Source organism: Phocoena sinus, chromosome 14, assembly GCF_008692025.1.
Source record: "Phocoena sinus isolate mPhoSin1 chromosome 14, mPhoSin1.pri, whole genome shotgun sequence".
Taxonomy (NCBI): domain Eukaryota; kingdom Metazoa; phylum Chordata; class Mammalia; order Artiodactyla; family Phocoenidae; genus Phocoena; species Phocoena sinus.
Window position 1 is genome coordinate 15,966,171 of NC_045776.1, and position 23,870 is coordinate 15,990,040.

The following is a 23,870-nucleotide window of genomic DNA, read 5'->3' on the forward strand; positions in this document are numbered from 1 at the left end:
CCCTATCAAGTAAGCACTACTTCTTGTCCCCATTTTACAGAAAACATGTTTATCAGGTAGGGGACTGTCTGATTTTTGAAATGGCACGTTTCAACATCTCACAATACAGGAGAATCTAAGGGATTGTATGTTAGACAAATTGAATATAGTTTTAAAGATAGAATTTAAGAATGATCATTTTAATTTTACCAAAGGTGAAAATAATGGGTTAATTTAATATTTCCAACATCAAATAAATCAGTGTAATATCTATAACTGAAACCTTTGCTTAGTCTTGGGTTTACTCACTAGGCTAAAATATTTTCCTTACAGAATTCGGAGGAAAGCTGTATGTTCAGAAGGAAAAACACTTTACGATTTTATATAAACATATTATAGAAACAGCTCATAGAAAATAGACTTTACTGTACCATGTGCCTTGGCCCACTGGAGATTCCGCACCAGAGATTCCGCAGAATGTGCTGTTCCCTGTATTGGGTCAGTGAGTGCTCTCTTTTCAGATAAGCTACTTCGAATCTCTAGAGCCTGTTTGCCTTTGGTAAGGTGACATTTACCCATATCTAAAAGATAAGAAGTGAATATAGGTCTTAAGACCACATCCTTTCATTTAGACCAAGAACTCTTCTACAAATCACACTATATCCTCAATATCACTTATTCACTCAACAGACATTTACCAAGCACCTACTATGTGCCAGGCATGGTTCCAGGTGCTAGGGATATAGCAGTGAGCAAAAAGGTAAAAATACTGGGCCAGCTCACTTCTAAAGGCCCCTTTCTAGCTTTTATCTTCTATAATTCTATTAATGAATCCCCAATATTTTAAGCCTTGAAATTCACAAAGGGCTGAAAATGTATTTCTTTACTGTATGGGCAGTCATAATTTTATGTCTATACTCTGTTGAGAAATCCATTCTCAACATGATAAACAAATACATTCTCATAATAAATGATGACACAGCTATGAGCAAGTTAAAATATCATGCTGTCTTTACCTAAGATTTGTTTTTAAAAAAGGAAATAATGTGTTAAAACTACCAATATGTTAAAGCACCATCACTGTCCTCCCCCAACTCAAAGTAACCAAAGTACTCTGTATATTCTTATGCATATTTTAAGTTTCACTCATGTAGATATTGGTAAATAGTATGTGCGAACATTTTAGATTTTGTGCTTAACAAAAACGTTACACACATATTTTTGTAATACTATTTTCATTCAACATGATTTAGAGACTTATGAATAGTAACAAATCTCAATTTAAATTTATAAAACCAGATATTCTTTTGTATGAATACATTACAAGAAATGTATCCCATTTCTGTATATATTAATAAAAATAGATTAATATCTGTCTTGGGAAAGTAGTTACTTATCTGGGAAAAAGAGACATAAAACTCTAAGACTTTATCCCTTTTGCTCACAAAGAGATTCCAAATGTTTTTCTTTCACCAATAGTAAGGTCAGAGAGAGAGAGACAGAGTGTGATTTTATATATATGATTATTATAAACACACACACACACACACACAGAATGGGAGGAATATATCAAACAATTGAGAACTAAGTTATATCAACATATTGGGGGTTGCAGGGGAGCCTAAGGGTCATGAGCATATATAAAATTATATTGTTGTAGGAGAGAAGATGTAGAAATCAATTTTTTAAAAGAGGAAAAAGGAAGAATGAGCCAAATAAAAAATTAAATGGTTCAAACAGATACAAAAAGCCCACGGTAAAGGTAGCTGAACTAAATTTTCTAGCTGAAGGAGAAAGGTTATCACGTTGGATTTAAATTCATTGATTCTAAATGTGAAAATATTAGAAGCATTCCGTTTAAAATCAGAAATGAGGCAAGAATGTCTACCACTGCTACTTTTATTCAAGAATGTCTCAGAGGTCCTAGCTAGTGCGACATCAAGAACATATCAGAATTCCTCTAAATCAGTAAGAAGAGCAAAAACACCACAATAGAAAAATGGACCAAGGACACGAGCAGATTTTCATGAGAAGACATACGTATTGCCATTAAAAACATGTTCAATATCACTAACAATCAGGGAAACCCAAATCAAAACCACAATGAGATAGTATTTAACACATCTGATTGGCAAAAATAAAAAAGTCTGACATATGAAGTGATGAAAAGAGTGTGGATTTACACGACCTCTTGTACATTACGGGGAAGCGGGTAAGTGTAGATTGGTGCAACCACTTTGCAGAACGGTTTGGCATTATTTCTTAAAATTGAATACTGACATACCCCATGATCCAGTAATTCCAAATACTGGATTTATACCCCAAAGAAACTCTTGCATACATACTCCAGGAGACATATAAGAGATTGTTACAACGGTACTGTTCACGATAGCAAAAACTGGGATGTAACTCAAATGCTCAATAGGAGAGCAGCTGAAAAAACTAGTATGTTTGCACAGTAGAATATTATAATACAGTCAAAATGAATGAACCACAGTCATGCAACAATATGGATTACTCTTACCAATATAACATTAATTGAAAAACTTCAAGTCCCAAATACACAGCATAATATCTTTTGATAAAGTTAAAAACAACTAAAATTAAAATATACATACTTCTTGCAGACATAATATAAACTCAATTAAAACTATGTAAGAAGCAAATCAAGGGAATGATAAACAAGATTTAGAATGATGGTTACCGTGTAAGGGGGGGCAAGGAAAGAGAGAGAGGGAACATATAATTGGATGTAGATTACTGTCAAGGTCTGAGATTCATGCTAAACAACTAATTTCACAATAAAAACTGTCAGAAGTATGTTCTAAGGGACTTACATCATTAAAAATGAAATACTAATTAAATAATTTTTTCTAGCAGGTCTTGGAGTTTTATATAGTAAGATGGTTTTTGGGTCCCTTAAATGCCATACTGCTAAAACTAGATAGGAAAGAATTTATTTTGCAATTTCAAGCAACTGAACAATAATGCTGTCTGGAGTACAAAGATCAAAATCCGGGGTCACAGATTAACAACTGGAGCCTTGTAACAGCAGTCCGCTTATTTCATATTTTGTTTCACGGGTACACAACTAAAACTGGAAAGGTAGTTTTTCTGCCTTGACTATTTGGTCTATGATCTTTGAATACTTACATTTTTTTCTGAATATTTTTAAGTTATCCAGAAGATCCAAAGTTCAAATATATAATAAAAATATAATCCAGAAGTTCAGATATAAACTCATAGCACATACTGGGATGCCACTCATTGCCATAACAACAAAGTATATATCATATGTGGGTGAACTGGTGCTTTTTACTAAGTGTTAAGATAGTTAATATATCTTAAAGACTAAAATTAGAATAAAGCATTTTAGAGTCTTTGAAGCACCTTCACAGATCTCACTTTGAAAATAACTGACATACTCCAAAGGCTTTTTTTTTTTAAGCACCAGAACTTTGTCTTCAAATGAGAACTTAAATAGAAGCCCACATAATATGTAAAACAGATAAAAGCAGAACTTCTTTGGTTGAAGAAGGAGGGCCAAAGCTCTGACTGTTTACATTAAAGGGGAAAGTAGTTAAGTGATCCAGCTAAGGGATCTACACCAACAAAAATATGAAAATAAACGAATGTGACTAACAGCAGGTCGTGAAACACTCAGATACCATACACTCAAGCTGCCATCTTAGGAACATCCATGAAACTCCATTTGCTAGTGAGCCAGTGTGTAAAAGAACTGCCTTCTTTTTGATATGACTTGTAAAATGGCATTTCAAAAAACACATGTCAATCTACGGCTGTAACATGTGATTATTCAACACCTGACACGAGCACAGCATTATGCCAGGCAGGGAAGGAAGGAATAGAAGGGAATGGAAGACATGGTGTTAGACCTTTAGGATCCTGTCCTTAAAGCAGAATTTTAAAACTGCTAAGTTCATCAAGAAAAAAAAAAAAAAAGAACCCAGCTTTTCCCCATAGGGTCTCAGCATTTCTGTAAAGTTTATCTGTCTGATCCTGAAAGAGGATGCTCATTAGGCAATTTTTTTTTTTTTTTTGCAAATAAGCAGACCGGGCAGCAACAGGCACTAAGCATAGAAACAAGGTGAAGAGCTCTGAGGATTAAACTTCATTTATTTCACAACCACGTCTGGGGTCAGACTCGTACTTCAAGTAATACTGCACAGATGCATGTAGCTAAGCCAATAGGGGGGGAAGGAGGGAAACCTGAGTGTTGTGAACATTATATAAAAAAAAATTGTCTTATAAATACGAATTCCAAATCTGCACAGTAACAATAGGAATAAAATAATGACCCAACAGAGAACCCTGAGTAGCTTTCTCTTTAGTTTTTATTTTACCTTCCGCAACTTCATCCAGTAACACAGTTATTTTCTTTTCTTCTAATAATCTATCTTTTAAAAATTTCATGAAGATTCCATTTGCCAACCCAGAATGCTGTATTTCAAAGGCTTCTGCTCCTTGACACCTGAAAAAAGACATTTTTAAAAAAGCAAGCACTTGCCGCATGAGGCTTCTGCAAAAACTGAGGAGCCTCATGTACTCCCCGCCTCTCTCGTGGCATCCCAAATAAAGAGTTAATCTTTAAGCAAGAACTAAATGCTTTGCTGCTTAGTAAAAAGAAGATGCCAAGCTATGAAGTGCTGAAGTCAATTATTTAAAAATTTCTATCAAGAATATCGAGGCAGGGCTTCCCCGGTGGCGCAGTGGTTGAGAGTCCGCCTGCCATGCAGGGGACACGGGTTCGTGTCCCGGTCTGGGAAGATCCCACATGCCGTGGAGCGGCTGGGCCCGTGAGCCATGGCTGCTGAGCCTGCGCGTCCAGAGCCTGTGCTCCGCAACGGGAGAGGCCACAACAGTGAGAGGCCCGCGGTCCGCAAAAAAAAGAATATCGAGGCAAATTTATGCCTAGATGGCTATGGATATTTCTAGGCTTCTAATCTACAATCAAAAAGAAGTCAACAAAGAATGAAGGAATCCTCAACAAAAACATAAAAGTTTCTTACGTGGCATATCCAAACACAATATTGGCAGTGACTTTTAGTGCGTCCAAGATTGGGATGGTATCATCGTAGTCATTTCTATTTAAAAGGTAGGAGAGGAGAAGGACAGATATAAATATGAAAAGTTAAAACAGCATTCTTAAAAGAACATAAATGACAAACATGATACTATCCTATTACACATAACTTAAAATTATAGGTTCAAATTCCTTTATCTTATTAGCTACATATTTACCAAAAGTAATCCAGGGCTCCTAAACTATTGAGACAGCAGACTCACACCTTTTTTCTTGTTAGCTTTAAAACTGGAGTTACATTTGAATTCGGCCATTGGATTTTGACTGGTAAAAGCTGAGCAAGCAAAACACTAAACCTGAGTAGAATCATCATTGGCTCCACTCCTTAGTATCACAATGGCAGACAAATGGGATCCAAATCTTCAAACGTCTGCTTCAGCTAAACTTTTTCTGTCTGCAATACCATGACTAACTAGAGGCCCTCACTCCATGCATGGTGCCTCTGCTAATTCCTGGAGGAACAGCTGCAGGGATTGTTAGAAACGTTCTAAAGGCAGGCTGAAGAGCTGTATGTTTTCCTTTTTTTTTTAATTTTAATTTATATTATTTATTTTTGGCTGCGTTGGGTCTTCGTTGCTGCACTCAGGCTTTCTCTAGTTGGTGGCGAGCGGGAGCGACTCTTTGTTGTGGTGTGTGGGCTTCTCATTTCGGTGGCTTCTCTTGTTGCGGAGCACGGGCTCTAGGCGCGCGAGCTTCAGTAGTTACGGCACACAGGCTCAGCAGTTGTGGCTTGCGGGCTCTAGAGCACAGGCTCAGTAGTTGTGGCGCACGGGCTTAGGTGCTCCGTGGCATGTGGGATCTTCCCGGACCAGGGCTGGAAACCGTGTCCCCTGCACTGGCAGGTGGATTCTTAACCACTGCACCACCAGGGAAGCCCCTGTATCTTTTCTATTATGAGAAAATACCCATGCCCTTTTGTTCTTCACTTTTGTCCTAGAGCAGACAGGAAAAGGTAAAACACACACAGAAAATATATTTTCCTCTAGTTTTCTTCTTCATCACTTTCAGTCTATAAGCTAAAATTCACAAACTTGTGATTCCTACCATGCAGAGGTTTGCCTTTAGATTTAACTTCTCAAGGTTGATATTTAACTGACGAACAAGTTTCAGTATATAAAGAATGGACAGTTTACCTTTTCCTGCACATGTCCAACAGGAACACATTGAGTCCGGTTTCTTTTTCTTGCATCAATTTCAGTATATTTTGTACACACAGGCAATTTTCAGACCTATATGGATTTGGAGCATCAACAGGGACCATAAAGCTGTTCCCGAAGTTTTCATAACCATGTCCTGCATAATATAATAGTCCTGAAAAGCAAGAAAAAAGAGAAATCGCACTCTGAACATGTAGCACTCTTTAAGAAAAAAGGATGTTAATGCATGCTTATTTAAGATATGTGCAACTATAAACACAACTCAGTGTTAACTGAATTTGTATTAAATTATTTTGACAACCATCTTTATTTAAGTACTGAATTTTCAACCAACATCAAGATGCTATCCAGAAGTGTGTTTTAATTCATAAAGGTAATACATTTGTAACCAATGGTATCATATGGAATGCAGTTTTATCTCATGATCTTAAAATACAAAAAAAGGCTAAGGACTTCTTTGCTGACTCATCTGTCTCCTCTGTGAAACCAGAAACTTCTTCAGGGCAGGGCAGTCTTACATTTATCTGTGCATTCCTGGCACACAGCAGGAGTATAGTATTTAATGGATGAAGGAATAAACACAACTCAGACGAATAGCCACTGCAGTGTCAAGTATTCGAACCCATGTCCCCTGCATTGGCAGGTGGATTCTCAACCACTGCACCACCAGGGAGGCCCCTCTAACTCTTTGTAGTTACAGCCCTAACCCCTAGCAAGAATGTGGCTTTAAACGGCCACGAAAACTTGCTTCCTTTGGCCCTAGAGGGCAGGATCCAGGTTGCCTACTTTTCTTGAACTCCTATTTAAATGAGAAAAATGGGTCTTTCGTATGTATCACTTCGGGTAAAAAATGACAAAAGGGGCCCACCCATATATTCAGTTTGGGTTTATTCTACCTCAAGTGAGCCCTGAATATTATCATGTAGGCAGTGAGGACAATGAAAAAGAAATGAAGACAGAGTTCCTGGCCCTGAGGGTCTCGCAATTCATTCAGGCACGCTCATGTTATTAGTTAAAGAAGAGTCGGCATCTAATTAAATACCATATATCATGTGATGAGGGCAACCCTGTATGAAATGAATGAAGCGCAGAGAGGAATATCAGTGTAAGGTGAAGCAATAACGGACGGTCTTGAGAGAAAGGGTGCGATCTGGAAAGGCAGCGAGAAAGCAAGGTGTGTTACAGGCAGGATGCACAGAAACGAAGCTTGGGCCTGGAATGACAGCTAATGGAAAGGAGACTAGCCTGGCAAGGAATTAAATGATCACTGGAAATGAAAGTAAGAGTGCACAGATAGCATTTTGAAAATCACGACAAAGGGAGTGGGTTTAATTCGCTAAGCCGTGAAGATCAAGTGAAAAGACAACTCACAGAATGGGAGAAAATACTTATCTGTCTATAAGGACATATATATTTGTAAGGATGAATCCTGTATCTGTAAGGACACTTTGTATGCAGAATATAAAGAACCCTTCAAGGGCTTCCCTGGTGGCGCAGTGGTTGGGAGTCTGCCTGCCGATGCAGGGGACACGGGTTCGTGCCCTGGTCTGGGAAGATCCCACATGCCGCGGAGCGGTGGGCCCGTGAGCCATGGCCACTGAGCTTGCGCGTCTGGAGCCTGTGCTCCGCAATGGGAGAGGCCACAACAGTGAGAGACCCGTGTAGTGCAAAAAAAAAAAAAAAAAAAACCCTTCAATTCAACAATAAAAAGACAATCCAATTTTAAAACGGGCAAAGGATTTGAATAAACATTTCTCCGAAGACAATATACAAATGGCAAATAAGCACATGAAAAGATGCCCAACATCATTAACCATGCAAAACAAAACAATGAGATACCATTTCACACTTATTAGCATGGCTATAATCAAAAAGGCAGTAACAAATGCTGACAAGGATGTAGAGAAATTAGAAAGCTCATTTATTTCCGGCAGGAATATACAATAGCACAGGCGCTTTGGAGTCAAGCAGTTCGTCAAAAAACGAAACTCAGAATTATATGACCCAGCAATTCCACTCCAAGGGAAGTATCCAAGAGAACTGAAAACAAGTGTCCACAGAAGAATAGGCACACGAATGTTCATAGCAGTGCTATTCGCAATATCCAAAAACTGGAAAATGCCTAAATGCCAACCTGCTGATGAATGGATAAATAAAACGTTCTATATGCACACAACGGACGACTCATTAGCCATAAAAGTAACACTACCGCAGATGAACTTTAACTACACTGTGCTAAGTGAAAGAAGCCAGACGCAAAAGGACGCACATGGAGCGATTCCATTTATATGAAATGTCCTCAACAGACAAATCCAGAGACAGAAAGTGATCTGGTGTTGCCAGGAGTTTGGGGTATGGAGGACTGAGGTGTGACCGCTAATGGATATGGGTTTTTCTGTGGGCGTGATGAAAATGTTCTGGAATTAGGTGACTGCCCAGCTTTGTGCATATACTAAAAACCACTTGTATACTTTAAAAGAATTGTATACTTTATTTATTTATTTATTTTTTGGTACGTGCGCCTCTCACTGTTGTGGCCTCTCCCGTTGCGGAGCACAGGCTCCGGACGCGCAGGCTCAGCGGCCATGGCTCACGGGCCCAGCTGCTCCGCGGCACGTGGGATCTTCCCGGACTTGGGCACGAACCCGCATCCCCTGCATCGGCAGGAGGACCCTCAACCACTGCGCCACCAGGGAAGCCCAAGAATTGTATACTTTAAAAGAGTAAAATTTATACTCTGCCAAGTACTCAAAATCTGACTCTGCTCTCTCTTTCCTGCTTCCAGAGCAAGACATGCTTATCTGTAACCTCCATGACCCTGCTCAGGTCACGATCTCCTTTCCACCTACCCAAATCTTCACCAAGGCTCCAGGCTTATCTCAGGTTCAGAACCCTCAGCAACTTATCACCTGGTCTCTAGTTTTCTAACACACTTCAGCCTCACCCTGCTGGGAAATCCTACAGCAGCACTCTTGACACTTAAAGTCATATACAGTATTTGCTTTATTGACATTTTACGGTTCTACGTAGATATAGTTTCTCTGATAAAAGCGATCGTAATAAAAACAGGAATTTTATATTTGCGTAGCATTTTCATGGTTTTCAAAGCACCTTCATATACATGATCTGATTTTAACCCATATAACAATCTTTAAATGACCTATTTAATAAGTGAGGAAATCAAATTTTAAAAGATTAAACAATTTGTTTAAAATCATGTAGCTGATAGGTGTTTGGATTCCATTTACAGTCTTCTCCCCCTCCCATTATATTAAGGGACTTATAATTTTCTTTCCTTTTTTTGGTTGGGCCATGCGGCATGTGGGATCTCAGTTCTCCCACCAGGGATCAAACACACGCCCCCCCAGTGGAAGCTTGGAGTCTTAACCACTGGACCACCAGGGAAGTCCTGTAATTTTCTTGGAGTATAGATCATGTTCTTTATTTTCTGTATCTCCCTCAACACCTAGAATACTCTTTATCTGGGCTAGGGACATAACAGGAACTCAGTAATTAGTTCTTTTTTTTTTTTTTTTTTTTTTGCAGTACGTGGGCCTCTCACTGTTGTGGCCTCTCCTGTTGCGGAGCACAGGCTCCAGACGCGCAGGCTCAGCGGCCATGGCTCACGGGCCCAGCCTCTTCGCGGCATGTGGGATCCTCCCGGACCGGGGCACGAACCTGCGTCCCCTGCATCGGCAGGCGGACTCTCAACCACTGCGCCACCAGGGAAGCCCCAGTAATTACTTCTTGACTGTATTAAATTAACAGTGCAAACTGGTCAGGGCAGAGGTAGATCTGGAGACCTTTCTAGAAAGAGTCTGACTTTCAGTAGCAATGGTACCATTTCTACAACTGATATCATTAAGAGACAGCCAACCAGAAAGCATGGGTATTGCTCCCATTGTATCACTTAACACATTCTGGCTCAAGCAAGACTTGGCTTGGGAGAAGAAGCAACTTCAAGGGAAGGTTCAGCCTCCATCATCCAGGAAAAGCTAAGTGTGTGGTCCAGTGTTTCACTGCTGCATGCCCAGCTCTGCAATCATGGATATTAAGGCACTGACAACAAAATACCTTTTCTCCACTGCAGAATAATTCATGAAAAGTGTAATAAGAATTTTGTATCAAAGTCTACATACAAATTATACTGCAGGAGATTAAGCATTTTTATGTTAAATAACTAGACCAAATGACTGTATTTTAAAAATTCCATCTCTAGTACTACTTGTACGTTTAATTAACTACCCTCATTACTCAAGGATAGAAGGACAAAACAGATCTCTTTTAAAATGTCAAAGAATTCAATGTGGTTAAAAATACAATCTTATAAATTAGATCTTTTGGGAATTTTATTTCTTGGGAATATGATTTCTAAGAATATAGTCTGTCACAGATATTTATTTTTGCCTACAGAGAAAATAGTTGTTTAAATGGAAGATTTTCCCACTTGAGTTGAGCTGCAGTGCACCTGGCACAGGGCCTGATTAGAACATGCACCACCATGACCACCACCGCTGCCGCCATCGACCTACATAGCTCTTACTACACGCCAGGCACTGTTGGAAGAAGGCCCTTTACTTTTATTATCTTATAATGCTCACAACACATATCTCACAATAAGGTAGGCAATGTTATCATCTCCCTCTTACAGATGTAAAAGCTGAGACACCGGGAGGTTTAATGGCTCACCCACATTCACATGACTAATAAGCGATAGACTCGGAAGTGGGATGCCAGCCAGAGTAACTGCTGCGCTATGTTATACTGTCTCTTTATTATCTACTGCTGGCTTTCTAGTTAACTTTACTCTCAGAAAATATAAAATGTTGGTGTGCTGGTTTTCATCACTTCACCACACTATCACTTTAAAAACCCCTTCTTTTTTTTCAAATAAAATCTTAGACTGAACCGTAACACATAATAACAGATGAAAGCTGGGTTTCTCTGTTGAGGCCTGAAGTGGAATGTTGTCCAAATGCCCCATCTATCGGTGAAGGAAAATCTGAATTCAGAAAATCATGACAACAATAGCTACAGTATTTTGAGCGCTTTTAGTGTGCCAGACACAGGGATGATTATTTTATCTTACTTATTCTGGAACAACTTCATTAATTTAGCCTATCCATTTCAGAAGTTCTTTTTGGCTTAGAAAAGTGAATTAACTTCGTCATAGTCACACAGGTAGGAAGCAGAAAAGCCAGAGCGCCGAGCCTGGGGTTGGTTACTCTCAGGTTCGTTGCTTAACCACTGAGCTACAATGACGTGAATGATTCCCCTAGAGTGAATGAGGCTTTGGCCTTATTCTGACCAGACTCCTTTTTTCTTTTTCTTTTCAGGTTTGACATTAGCATTGTATTTTATTTATTTATTTTTAAAAACATCTTTATTGGAGTGTAATTGCTTTACAATGGTGTGTTAGTTTCTGCTTTATAACAAAGTGAATCAGCTATACATATACATATACCCTCATATCTCTTCCCTCTTGCGTCTCCCTCCCTCCCACCTTCCCTATCCCGCCCCTCTAGGTGGTCACAAAGCACCGAGCTGATCTCTCTGTGCTATGCGGCTGCTTCCCACTGGCTATCTATTTTACATTTGGTAGTGTATATATGTCCATGCCACTGTCTCACTTCGTCCCAGCTTACCCTTCCCTCTCCCTGTATCCTCAAGTCCATTCTCTAGTAGGTCTGTGTCTTTATTCCCATCCTGCCCCTAGGTTCTTCATGACCCTTTTTTTTTTTTTTTTAAAGATTCCCTACATATGTGTTAGCATACGGTATTTGTTTTTCTCTCTCTGACTTACTTCACTCTGTATGACAGACTCTAGGGGACTCCTTTAATCTTGTTTTCTATCAAAGCATATCTAAGCTGCAGCAAGTGACGAATGTCAAAAGGTGTTACGTAGGGTGGATATCAAGCCAAATATGTAGTTACTCTCCATCCTGGTTTATCTATACAACTGAAATCTTTATCCTTATTTATCTTCAAGGACATGTAGTATTTAAGTCAGTTATTCCTGTTCTTAGATTGTGTTTTTAATGTTTATATATGTTTAAAATTTGAGTTACTTATTTTCTGTTAATTTTTATTTCTCTTACAAACCCAAGGGCACTATAATACAAAAGGGCATAAACTTGAATGCCTGTGTTTCCCACATCTAATGGGAAATTCCTATGACTCTGCCTCGGCCTCCCCTACCCCCGAAGTACTCCTGGCCCCCCGGGGCTGTCAGCTGGACACAGGGCACAGTCCAGGGGAAACGCCTATGCCCTCAGGCCTCTACCACACTTACATGGAAAGTAGATGTGTCTGATGTTTGGGATATTCACAATACTTCAAAATATAATGCAGCCACCCTGTTAAGACATGAATCAGTAGTATTTAAACATCTTTTCCAGCTTTCTTAAGCTGCCATTTCGCTTTAATATACCTATTTATTCCATATTCCAAGTTGAGGTTTTCATACTGGGGCAAAGCTTCAGCATAAGCTGAACTCTTCTTGCCAGAACTTTAACTATTTCTGGTTCTCAAGCTTGCAGGGGCAATTAAAAGTTTTGATTTAAAAAGCCAAACCAAGGACTTAAAGCCAAGGTGATAATGTTAATAAGAAATGAGAACAAATAATCAAGTACATAATTCTTCATATAATTCCCTCACTCTTAAAATACTTCACCAATCCCAAAACCTAAGTCGGTAAATATTTTTTCCTTCTACCTCCTTACTTTTGGGGAAGTTTTAGAAGCCTTTTCCTGTTTAAGCCATCTATGCACTTAAAAATGGAGATAAATTATGTAATATAAAAATAATCAACCAACCACCTTATTAGAGACTAAAAATATAAACCAACTACCACAAAGGTACATTAGTATCATATATTCTACCATGTTTTCATAAGACAAATGAATGGATTCACCCAGATTCATCACTTTATATACTCATAAACAAGATTATGTTATTAAAACGTCACCGTAATAGTTGAAATCCCAAATCTGAGAGATTTAATTTGTCGATTCACCTGCCTAACAACTGTAATCCTTATTACTTAAGAAGAAACTCATTTAAAACTTATTTAGTGCGATTTTAAGACTGTCCCTCATCCCACATACAGTAATGTGTTAAATCTTGGAAAAAAATCTTTTCTTCCATTAAAAATTCTACTCTGAGAACCTTTAGCAGTTGTACCAAGCTTGCCTCATCGTATGACTCTAATTAGAAGTAAAAAGGCTACATTTAGAAATTATTGAAGTAAAATAATTGGAAAGGTATAGAAGCCAAATTGACGCTTTGTTTATCGGTGGCATCCTGACAACAGGCCTGGAGATGTCACTTTCCCAGCAGCTGAATGTTATTACACAACATCGTGGTGAGCACAACTCTGAGACACATGGCTCACAGCACAACATTTGGCCGTTCCATGCTCGTGGTTATGCCCACTAAAAGAAAGAAATTACCAAAGAAATTGCTTACTACTGACAGCATATTCTCTCTTTAAAGAATCACTGACATATATGTAGTGTTCTTAACATATTTAAAAGAATGAGAAAAACCATTACAAATTTACTGTTAGAATTTTTGTGGAGGTCCATCTTTAACTGCATCTGCATAAAACTTTAGTTTACTGATTGCTTTCACATGTCTCACTCCCCAACATTTTCTTGTTAAATTCTACTGTAGTTCCCACTAAAAGACCTGAAAATACTATGCAATAGTTAGAAAAAGGAAACAAACGTGAAATGTTCATTCGGTTACAGCATTTTGTACGCTAAACACACACACACACAGTAATATTTAACATATATGAATATACAATTTGCTATTTGGTCATTGAACTTTACTATACTGTAGATCTCGTAGTCAATAAAACAGAATCACGTAAGATAGGTAAGAATTCTAATAAGAACAACATTGTTTTGACACATGAAAGTAAAGACATCAAGCTAATTAGTCATATGGAACTATGGAATGAAGATCAAAATCCATCTTTTATTACAAGAATAAAACTTTTCAACAATCCGTTTACCATGCCTTTCTGTTTTTTAACTCTTAACCTAACTTATACAAGAAAAACAGTGGATAATTATAAAAGCAAAGATGACAAACATCTTACCATAGACTCCTTTGTCTAAAAGCAGTAAAAATTCATCCACGGCATTACGCATCTCATATTCAGTAAGATCCAGCAGTGAAACGACTTTGAAATCTAGCTGTCTTAACAAGTTGGTCAATTCATACACATCCACCAAAGGAGCTTTAAGCTTGGGGTGCTCCCAGTAATTCATATTTCCTATCAAAAGAGCAACCTTGTCCTTTGCTATTTAAAAAAAAAAGGGGGCGGGAGGGGGAGAAATTTAAAGGAGGATATAAAAATTAAACCTAATAAAATACTTTACAAATAAGATTTCATTATTTAATTTCATTTTAGAGTGAACACCTTACATAGCAGACCAATAAACTCTATTGAGGATACAGAGGCTGATGAATCAAACAACTGAAATTAATTGATGCTTTTGAGAACCAGGCAAAGGATATTAGCTGTATATGAAGCGTAATAGTAACTAATATTAAAGTAATACTTTTACTGATTCACAACAGAAGGAAAGAATATTCAATATAGACTTTTAGAGCAAATTTAAACAAAGAATGTTTGGAATTGGGTTCCCATCAAATTAGGTTCTGTTTTGCTGACAACGGAACAGGCTAGAAACAAAAGAAATACCAAAAAGAGGGAAAGGAAGAATTCCCATCAGAGCAGATAAGGGGAAATACCAAAGAGGAGGGAAAAGCAGGAGTTTAACAAGTACTGTACTTTTAAATTTTCAGTTGATGTACTGTCTCCCGTTAGCTTCTTTAAAAAAAATTTCGTGTTTGGGTGAGATGCGGTTACCTCAGGGCTGCATGAAGACTTTTTGTATGAATACCTTAGCAGTTCGGTCTGTGACCTTAGTGAACTGAGGCTCTGCTCAAGGACGTGGTCTCATACAAAAAGTGGTTCTGTTTGTAAGAGGCAAAAAGATCCACACCTGTGCCTTTAAAAGTACCAGCTGGCTTCATCTGGTATATAGCTTGTCCAAAAGAGTTGTGGAAGGCTGAGCATAGCTTAGTGCCTAAGAGGTCTTCAGAACTGTACTTCTGCTAGTCGCGGGTGGGGTTAAAGGTTAAAGACTTGAGACTGTGCCACGACAACAGGAACCTGTCATGATGTTTTTCTCAAGGGCTGGCAGTGGGGTGTGTGCAGCACGTTACGGTCTAAATCCATGATGGAGACACCAGAGAGCAGCAGAGAAGGTGTAACAGGAGCACGTGGCAGTCCCAGACTGACGCTGGCCAGGACTTGGTGACCAGCCTTTGTCACAGAGTGCTGTTAAGTAGCTTATTTATAAATTAATATGGATTCCACTCATGTGCGATTGAAACAGGCACAAATAATCCCATTGCTGACTTGATGGCTACAATACGTAATCTAATTTCAGATGCTTCAAATCGCCAAGATGATTAAAGTCACCAAAAATCTCTGGTGGAATTTCTTCTCTTTCCACAGAGCATTTAAGTCTAGGATTAAACAAGGTCTGGAGAAAAACTAGCACCAACTGAAAGAATGTGACCCTCTCAGAGTGGCAGAATACCCCACTTTGTGAAAATCCTCAATACTTCTGTCATGGTATCTTTTTTTTGTTTCTTTGGCCTCGCCGCGGCTTGTGCAACCAGGGATTGAACCCCGGCCCTCGGCAGTGAAAGCGCCGAGTCCTAACTGCTGGACGGCCAGGGAATTCCCCTTGTCATGGTATGTTTATCCTACACTGACATTTTCGGAGATTTCTTGCTAATTGCCTATTCTTATGAGCATACACATTTTTGAAAAAAAATGAAATGATACTTAAGCCACATTTCTAACTCAGTAAGTCACTTCAAGTCCTGTACAAATGATAATCTCTTCTTCTATTCCAAAGAAAAGGCCAATTTTCAAGACTGTTTAATAAATAAGTAAATTGAGACATAAAGCCTCTACTAAACTGCCTTTCGTTTTAAAACAATAAAAAAAGTTGACAATACTCAGGATGGACTTCAACTAGGAGGCAGTAGAAAATATGATCACTTGTATTTTTTTTTTTTTTTAAAGTTTCTTCTTAAATAAACTAGAAATGTACTCTTACCCCAATTTACCCACTATATAGGAACACTTCAGCTGGCTAATCCACGGAAAAATTTCAGAGCATGTTTTTCAGAGCCCATCAACCCTATCAGAGTTCAGAGCCAATGTCAATACATTGATGGACTCAGTTCAATCCGTTCCTAAGTGAGAGGAGGTGGAGGATGTGTGGTCACTGGCTGACATCATTACAGTCCAAATCATGGGGTTCCCAATGCGATTCAAGTAGTAAAGCGTCTGCAAAGCATCGTGGGTTTCGTGGTGGGATATTATGATAGTTTAGGATATATATTAGATTAAAATTTTCTGTTGGCAGAAAACAATTATAAAGGTATGTAATAAAAAAAAATCACTGGGGTTTTTGGTTGGGGGAACAGTTGTCAAACTAACCATACAGGCTGTTTCTGCTAAGATCGATTATTTATTCACTAGTTTTGTTATCTGTTTGGAAGGAACACTTGGCATTATTTATAGAATGCAAGGGTTCAGGGCTTCCCTGGTGGCGCAGTGGTTAAGAATCCGCCTGCCAATACAAGGGGCACGGGTTCAAGCCCTGGTCCGGGAAGATCCCACATGCCGTGGAGCAGCTAAGCCCGTGCGCCACAACTACTGAGCCTGAGCTCAAGAGCCCCCAAGCCACAGCTGCTGAGCCCACGTGCCACAACTACTGAAGCCTGTGCGCCTAGAGCCTGTGCTCCGCAACAAGAGAAGCCATGACAATGAGAAGCCCATGCACTGCAACGAAGAGTAGCCCCTGCTCGCCGCAACTAGAGAAAAGCCCGCGTACGGCAACGAAGACCCAACACAGCCAAAAATAAAGAAATAAATAAATTAAAAAGAAAAAAAAAGAATGCAAGGGTTCAGCAATTTGAGAACTATGGGCTTAGAATGTGTGTATCAATAATTGATCATAACGCTTCAAAAACTTTTCCCCAAGGATAATTTTTAACAGCTAGTTCCTAAACCGTCTTGGAGCATTTTGAGCTTGATGGTAATAAAGATGATGGGTAGGGAACTTACCTTGCCCACTCTACTTGTAAACCAGTTCCTGAACGATAGGTGAACTGGGGTGGATTTAGAATAGAGAAGCAGACTGCAGTGGTCGAAATGAGAGGTGACAAAGTCTCATTCCAGGAATTGGTTGTAGAAAGGGAAAGGAAAAGTCAGACTTTAGAGCTATGACCGAGAAAGAAACAGTAAAATCTGAAGTTGAGGAGATAAGAGTGAGGAATCAAAGAAAACTTTAAAATAGCAACTATATAAGCGACTTATGATGGTTTTCAAGTGATAAAATAAATGGAAGAAATTTTCTGTAGAAAAACATTTACTGTAAGAGCCACCCACAACTTCTTGAACACAAACCATTCACTGGAAAAAGGAAACACAAACACCAGTTGATTAAGCAACAGGATAAAACAACTTCAGAAAGAGATTTTAACTACATGATCCTAGACATCTTCCAAAGTTTAATGAAATGTATTCTTTAAAAACTGGTACAAGTTACATCAATAATTTTATGTCTGATTATTCTAATAGTGTATTACTCATCTCATCCAAAAAGAGTTAATATTCATAAGCAACTGGAAAAGGACCTGGTACATATTAAGTGCTATATAAGTGTTTAAATAAAAAACCCTTTGCGGCTTCCCTGGTGGCGCAGTGGTTGAGAGTCCGCCTGCTGAGGCAGAGGACATGGGTTCGTGCCCCGGTCCGGGAAGATCCCACATGCCGCAGAGAGGCTGGGCCCGTGAGCCATGGCCGCTGAGCCTGCGTGTCCGGAGCCTGTGCTCCACAGCGGGAGAGGCCACAACAGTGAGAGGCCCGTGTACCGCAAAACAAAAAAAAAAACAAAAAAAAACCTTTGGCCATCTATCAGTGATTGAGTATTAACATCAACTTTGACTGGGTGAATATACAGTCCTTGTTGGTTTCATGCATCAGATCTTTTAATCTCTATGTCCTACAAAATAAAGTCCAAGTTCCTTAGACAAAACCATTCATATTCTAATCCAGGATGCCTTTCCAGCTTGTGGTAAGAGGCAGCCCCTGCGGAACCATGGCTTCCTTGTCTTTAAGCAGTGTGGTCACCCTCACCCTGGCCCCTGCCCCCGGCTCCAAATCTGGGATGCCCTGTGGTTCTCTCTGAGCATAATGTAGTGTGACACTCTGCCAGTTCTGGGTCTCAACCTTAAGTCCAGAGAGTTTCCGGTTTGGGAATTCAGCCACCATGTAAAGAAATTTAACTACCTGGTGAGACCATGTGGGGAAGGAGGGGAGGAGAGAGAGGGAGAGAGTGAAGTAGACTGAGAATATTACATGACAGGAAAACAGGGGCACATGCCCTTTTACAGGGACAGCCACTGTTTAAGCACAACTGACAGCTCTCAATCAAAATCTACCATTTTCAGGAGAATCTAGAAACCTGAATTTATATATGCTATCTGATCAGTGACAACTGATTCTAATTGTTCAACACTGTGTGGGCCACCCCCCTTCCCCAGTCAGTGCCCTTTTCTCCATGGACTGAGCAATCCCACGTTACGCTACCCTTCACGGTGTCAGCCTCCACCTCTATGCTGATGACGCTCATAACTGTATCTCCGAGCCTGGCCTCTCCTTAAAGTTCCAGATCCACGTGCACAATTGCCTGCTGTGTATCTCCGCCTAGACGCGACACAGATACCTCAAACCGGTTAGGTCCCAAAATGAGGGTCATCTATCCTTTGGATCCTGCTTTTGATTCTGTATTCTCTAACTCAGTGGGCTGTATTACTACCTGCCTAGTGGTCCAGCAAGAATCTGGAGCAGGCATGGTGATTCCGCTGTACTTTTTATACCCTATGGTGAGGTGATGAAAACAGCTTACTGATTCCATCACCTCAAGGTCTTTTGAATTTGTTCTGTCTTCTTCTGCATGGTCTTGGTACTACTCTGGTTTAGATTCTCATTATTTCTTATCTAGACCATTGCAACAGTCTCGATTGTTCTCTTAACCTAAACAATGTCTCCCTCCAGTTTATTTTCTACACCGATACTAGACTGGCCTTTCAGAGGGACAAATCTCACCCCTCTATCAAGTTTTCTTCCAATAGCTTGTCTGAGAAACGGGGCTCCTCAAGACCTGGTCTCACCCTGCTTCTCCAGGCTCCTTCTCTTCATGTTCTAGAGAGTCGTTTGTTACCTGCAACTCCCCAGATACAACAGGCACCCTGTATTCCTTCTCTACAAAGTTTACTTAGGATTTCACGTTCCCTCTATCTGGAAGGCCCTTCTCCTATTCATCCTTCAACGTGTAGAGCTGCTATGGCAGCCTCTTTCGTGCTTTCCTAACCTCTAACTCCACCAAGATATAGTATTACTCATTTTTATGTGACCTATACATGTTTCTTATTGTCTATATGTATATTTGTTTGCACATTGACAAACACAGAAATCACTCCACAGAAGCTGATCTGGTCCCTGAAACTGAATTCATAATCTTTTAAAGCCTCCTATTCTATAATTTCTTGTATAAATATTCAAAGTAAAACATTTGGTTTCGATGTTATTCAAATATTTATAAAAGCTGTCAATTTAAAAAGTCTCAAATCCCTTCATGATCCCCATAAAAGAGTCACATGCTACAATTATATTTTGATGAAGCATTTTAAAGCTCTACTCACCCAAAGGTTGGTCAACTGTTTGCTCTTTATTATCTATAGAAAGGTAAAAATGCAAAAAGATAAGGAGCTGTTACCCACGATACATCTTCGGGGTTAGAGAGATACGGAAACAATGAACAATCGCATCTGTAGCACTGAAGGCCAGAGTGTGATTTCTAACAGCTAATTTATGATTTTTAAGGTTTTCAGGTTCTTGATTAAAAACACGTACCTAGATGGACAAGGGTTGGAATCGGGGCGGGAGAATGTCTCTGGTAACTGATTACCACAGCTGGGGGTGATACTCTTTAACACGTTAGGTAGAAATTACAATCTGAAAATGGTTGGTGGCGGCAAGCAGCAGCAGGAATTTAACATCTGCTGAACGATGGCGTGGGACTGCTGTACGTGCTGTAAATATGACTGATTTAAATCATCTCGGTTTATGAGGTATGTACTATTATTACCTCCATTATACAAATAAGGAATCTGAGGCAGAGAAAGACTGAGTCACTTGCCCAATGTTTTCAAGCTAGGAAATCTCATTCTGTGGTCACGCTCTTTGCCATCAACTATACATAAAATGAAATACCTCCCACTCTCAAGGACCATGCAGGAAGAGATGCAGGGAAAGATGGAGTTCAGTCAGTAATGTGTCTCTTACTATAGACAGAGTGTTTGCATTTTTAATAATATATATGCTACGAGAGTCCACTAAAAATATATTAAATTCTTTTTAGCTAAATTTCTTGGTGTTTCTAATTCTTGAGGAGTAACGATATAATGAAAGAGGAGGTCAGGAAAATTTTAGAAGCTTAGTGGTGCTGGTTTGCAAAAGTTTTCCTGAAATAGCTTTTCATAATATTCACTGAAGGGCATGAAATAACAGACAAACTTAGGAAAAGGGGATTCCTAACCAGATCAAGAGAAGCAACTAGCTACATGACAAGGGTGGTTCTCCAACACCACTTAGTTTTGGGTGCTTGAAGCACGTCTCACAGGGGCTTCCTGGAGCTCGAGGCTGGCACAGCAGGAATGACATGTGGGTAACAGTGGCGTTCTGGTTTGTCTCACTGGCTTATGTGTCATCACTCACAATAACAGATGTTTTTAACAAAATATGGGCACGAAACTAAGCAAACTAGTCACGGTGCTAAAACTATGAGAAATAACATGTCAAGAAATAAGAGGGATCTCTACATATATTAACTGATACATATAACTACCCTCTTATTGTACTCCTGTGAGGTTTTATTTTCAGATAGTCACAGGTTCCATCAGTGCCTTTCAGAATGCCCACAGCCTGGACTGATGTCCTCGGTCTTTATGGAGTCCTCATTATTACTACGCCTTTCATCTCAGGTAAGGCTTCCCTTCAGCTTAACTTGTTCAGAAATCTGTTCTGATTAAAACTGGCCAAAGAACGATAAATACTCCTGCCAACTGTCAGTCCCTTAATGGTCAATGACTAACTACTCATCTGTACAGCACTAACAATAATTTTACTTCCGTTACAGACACCCACCCAACTAGTTCAGATGTGTTCAATGACTGAGCAGCTTTGAACAAGGACCCAGGGGTCTGGTGAGTTCAGAGATGTTACTCCTGTCACTCTTTCAAAGGCTGCTTCTTGTCTTTCAAATTAAAGAGCAAGCATTTCCCCATTTAACTGCCTTTTGATGATACAGAGTTATTCACAATGATAGAGAATATCTATAGTATCTTTAAGTTACTGTATTCAATAACTAAATATCTAAAGCTAATGTTTTAATGTTTGTATTACTCACCGGGATGCCCGAGATTATTTAATTCATCTAAAATAAAATAAGAGAAAATAGATTAAATAATCTTTAAATAATTTAAATAGATTTAAATAACCTTTAAATAATCTGCCAATTTAGCACAGATAGTAAGACTGACAAAAGAAGTTGATTCTTGCACTGTTGAATCGTGTTATAATGTCTTATCAGGTTAGAACGTTTAAAATGCCATAAAGGAGAAGTCATGCAGTCAAATTGTGAAGAGGAGAGAACGTGGTGTGGACATCAGTTAGGACTCCTGAGCTATCACTACTTTCATTAAATGACAAAAAGCTAAACAGACTCATTCTTAATTTGATCAAAGTTTTAGATATGCTGGCCAATTACTGGATGAAAACCATCACGAGACAGGTTTGTCTGTGGCCTTGACTATACACTTCATGAAACTAATTAAAAACCTCAAACGATATTTTTGAGAATAAACTTTTAATTTTAGAACAGTTCAAGATTTTACAGAACTATCGTGAAGATACTACGGAGAGTTTCTACAGACACCCATACCTAGTTTCTCTATTCCTAACATCTGTTGTTAGTAAGACGTATTTGTCACAATTAATGAACTATTAATGTTCTTTTTTGTTCCAGGACCCCATTCGGGACACCACATCACGTTTACTTGTGTCTCCTTGGGCTCCTCTCTGCTGTGACAGTTTCTCAGACTTTCCTTGTTTTTGATAACACTGACAGTTTTGAGGATTATCGGTGAGGTATTTTGTAGAATGTCTGTAAATCGGGAGATGTCTGATGTTTTTCTCCTGGTTACACTGGTGGAATGTGTTTTTGGAGGTATAGTGGTTTCAGAATTGTTAGCCTGTAGAGCCTGGCTAACAGAAAGAAAATCATCTAAGCAAATACTTATGACATTATAGCCATCTATTTTTCCTTTACAAATTGTGTGAAGATAAAAATTAACATTCACAATAAATTATAAATGCTATACTATTCACAAAATAGTATGCAGTAACTTCTATGAGATATAAAATCAACTACAGAGTGGTATCAGCTAGAGTACAGGGTTCTGTACAATTTCTTCTGCCTTCTGTGTTCACTCATTCCCAGGTACTTAGGTTAGCACCTGTTCTTCCATCCCATAATCAGTGAGGTTGCTTCATACACTTGCAATAGGTTTAGATTCTTCTGTCATATTCTGTGTTCCATCCTGGGATCCCCCTCCTCTGACCTTCCTAAACGATTTAAAACCTGCATATATGTATTTACCACTACAGCTGCCATAGAGAATACTTTCACTGCCCTAAATAAATCCCCTGAGCTCCACCTATTCAACCCCCTACCCCTTCTCCTGATCAAGTATCTTTAACAAAGCACATAAAATAGGTCACATCATGTTCTACAGGTAAAAAAAGATACGGTATGTTGGGACATTGTTAACACGTGCCACTCCACCAACTATAAAATGCCTCAACTTTGAAGACTTTTTTAGAAAGAAGGGTTGGATCTAATTTTTCCATCTGAAATTTTTGGAGTAGTTTCATAGTTGGGTTTTCATCTGTGTTTGTAACAGATTTATCTGAAAGTTATTACTTAATAGTGTGTTTGCCACTGCAAAAATTATAGGAAGAATCTTGCAGGTAAAGAAGCAGCAAGGCGGTAATATACATGCATTACCCAGAAGCTGAACAGCAGTGCTAGTTTATGTTTATTCTTAGAGGTCTCCAATGTTAGGAGGTTTTAAAAATCATGCAATTAGCTGAAAAAGGAGAAGGAAGAAGAGTTTGGTTAGGATTTCTTTACATAGATTCCCTCATGTAGGGCTCATGGGCCACAGGATTAGAACTGCTTTATGCTAGAGAATTCCTGTCCGCAACTATGACTGGGATGAAAACAGTACTTATAGTATTTCAAAGTGACACCATAGCAGTATGAAGGACAGGAAAACCGGGAAACATAAGATTTAACATTATTTTTTTTACTTTGCTCAAGTAGAGCCTAAGGGTTTATAATAAAGAGGCAGAAATTGAAAAAATACTTTGCTATCCACAAACCTAATTTTCCAAAACAATG

The 23,870-nt window shown here is 39.0% G+C and overlaps 1 protein-coding gene across 2 annotated transcripts in view; it reads right to left on the minus strand.

The window, feature by feature from the left end:
* Nucleotides 1-23,870, minus strand: part of MALT1 (MALT1 paracaspase) — a 59,778-nt gene that overhangs the window by 8,499 nt on the left and 27,409 nt on the right. For both annotated transcript variants that reach the window (XM_032654274.1, XM_032654273.1), the window contains 7 exons: nucleotides 21,816-21,842; nucleotides 20,050-20,082; nucleotides 14,348-14,551; nucleotides 6,217-6,394; nucleotides 5,010-5,084; nucleotides 4,344-4,471; nucleotides 411-560 (listed from right to left, as the gene is read on the minus strand). In XM_032654274.1, coding sequence (XP_032510165.1) covers nucleotides 411-560; nucleotides 4,344-4,471; nucleotides 5,010-5,084; nucleotides 6,217-6,394; nucleotides 14,348-14,551; nucleotides 20,050-20,082; nucleotides 21,816-21,842 — 795 coding nt within the window. The remainder of the gene's footprint in view (nucleotides 1-410; nucleotides 561-4,343; nucleotides 4,472-5,009; nucleotides 5,085-6,216; nucleotides 6,395-14,347; nucleotides 14,552-20,049; nucleotides 20,083-21,815; nucleotides 21,843-23,870) is intronic.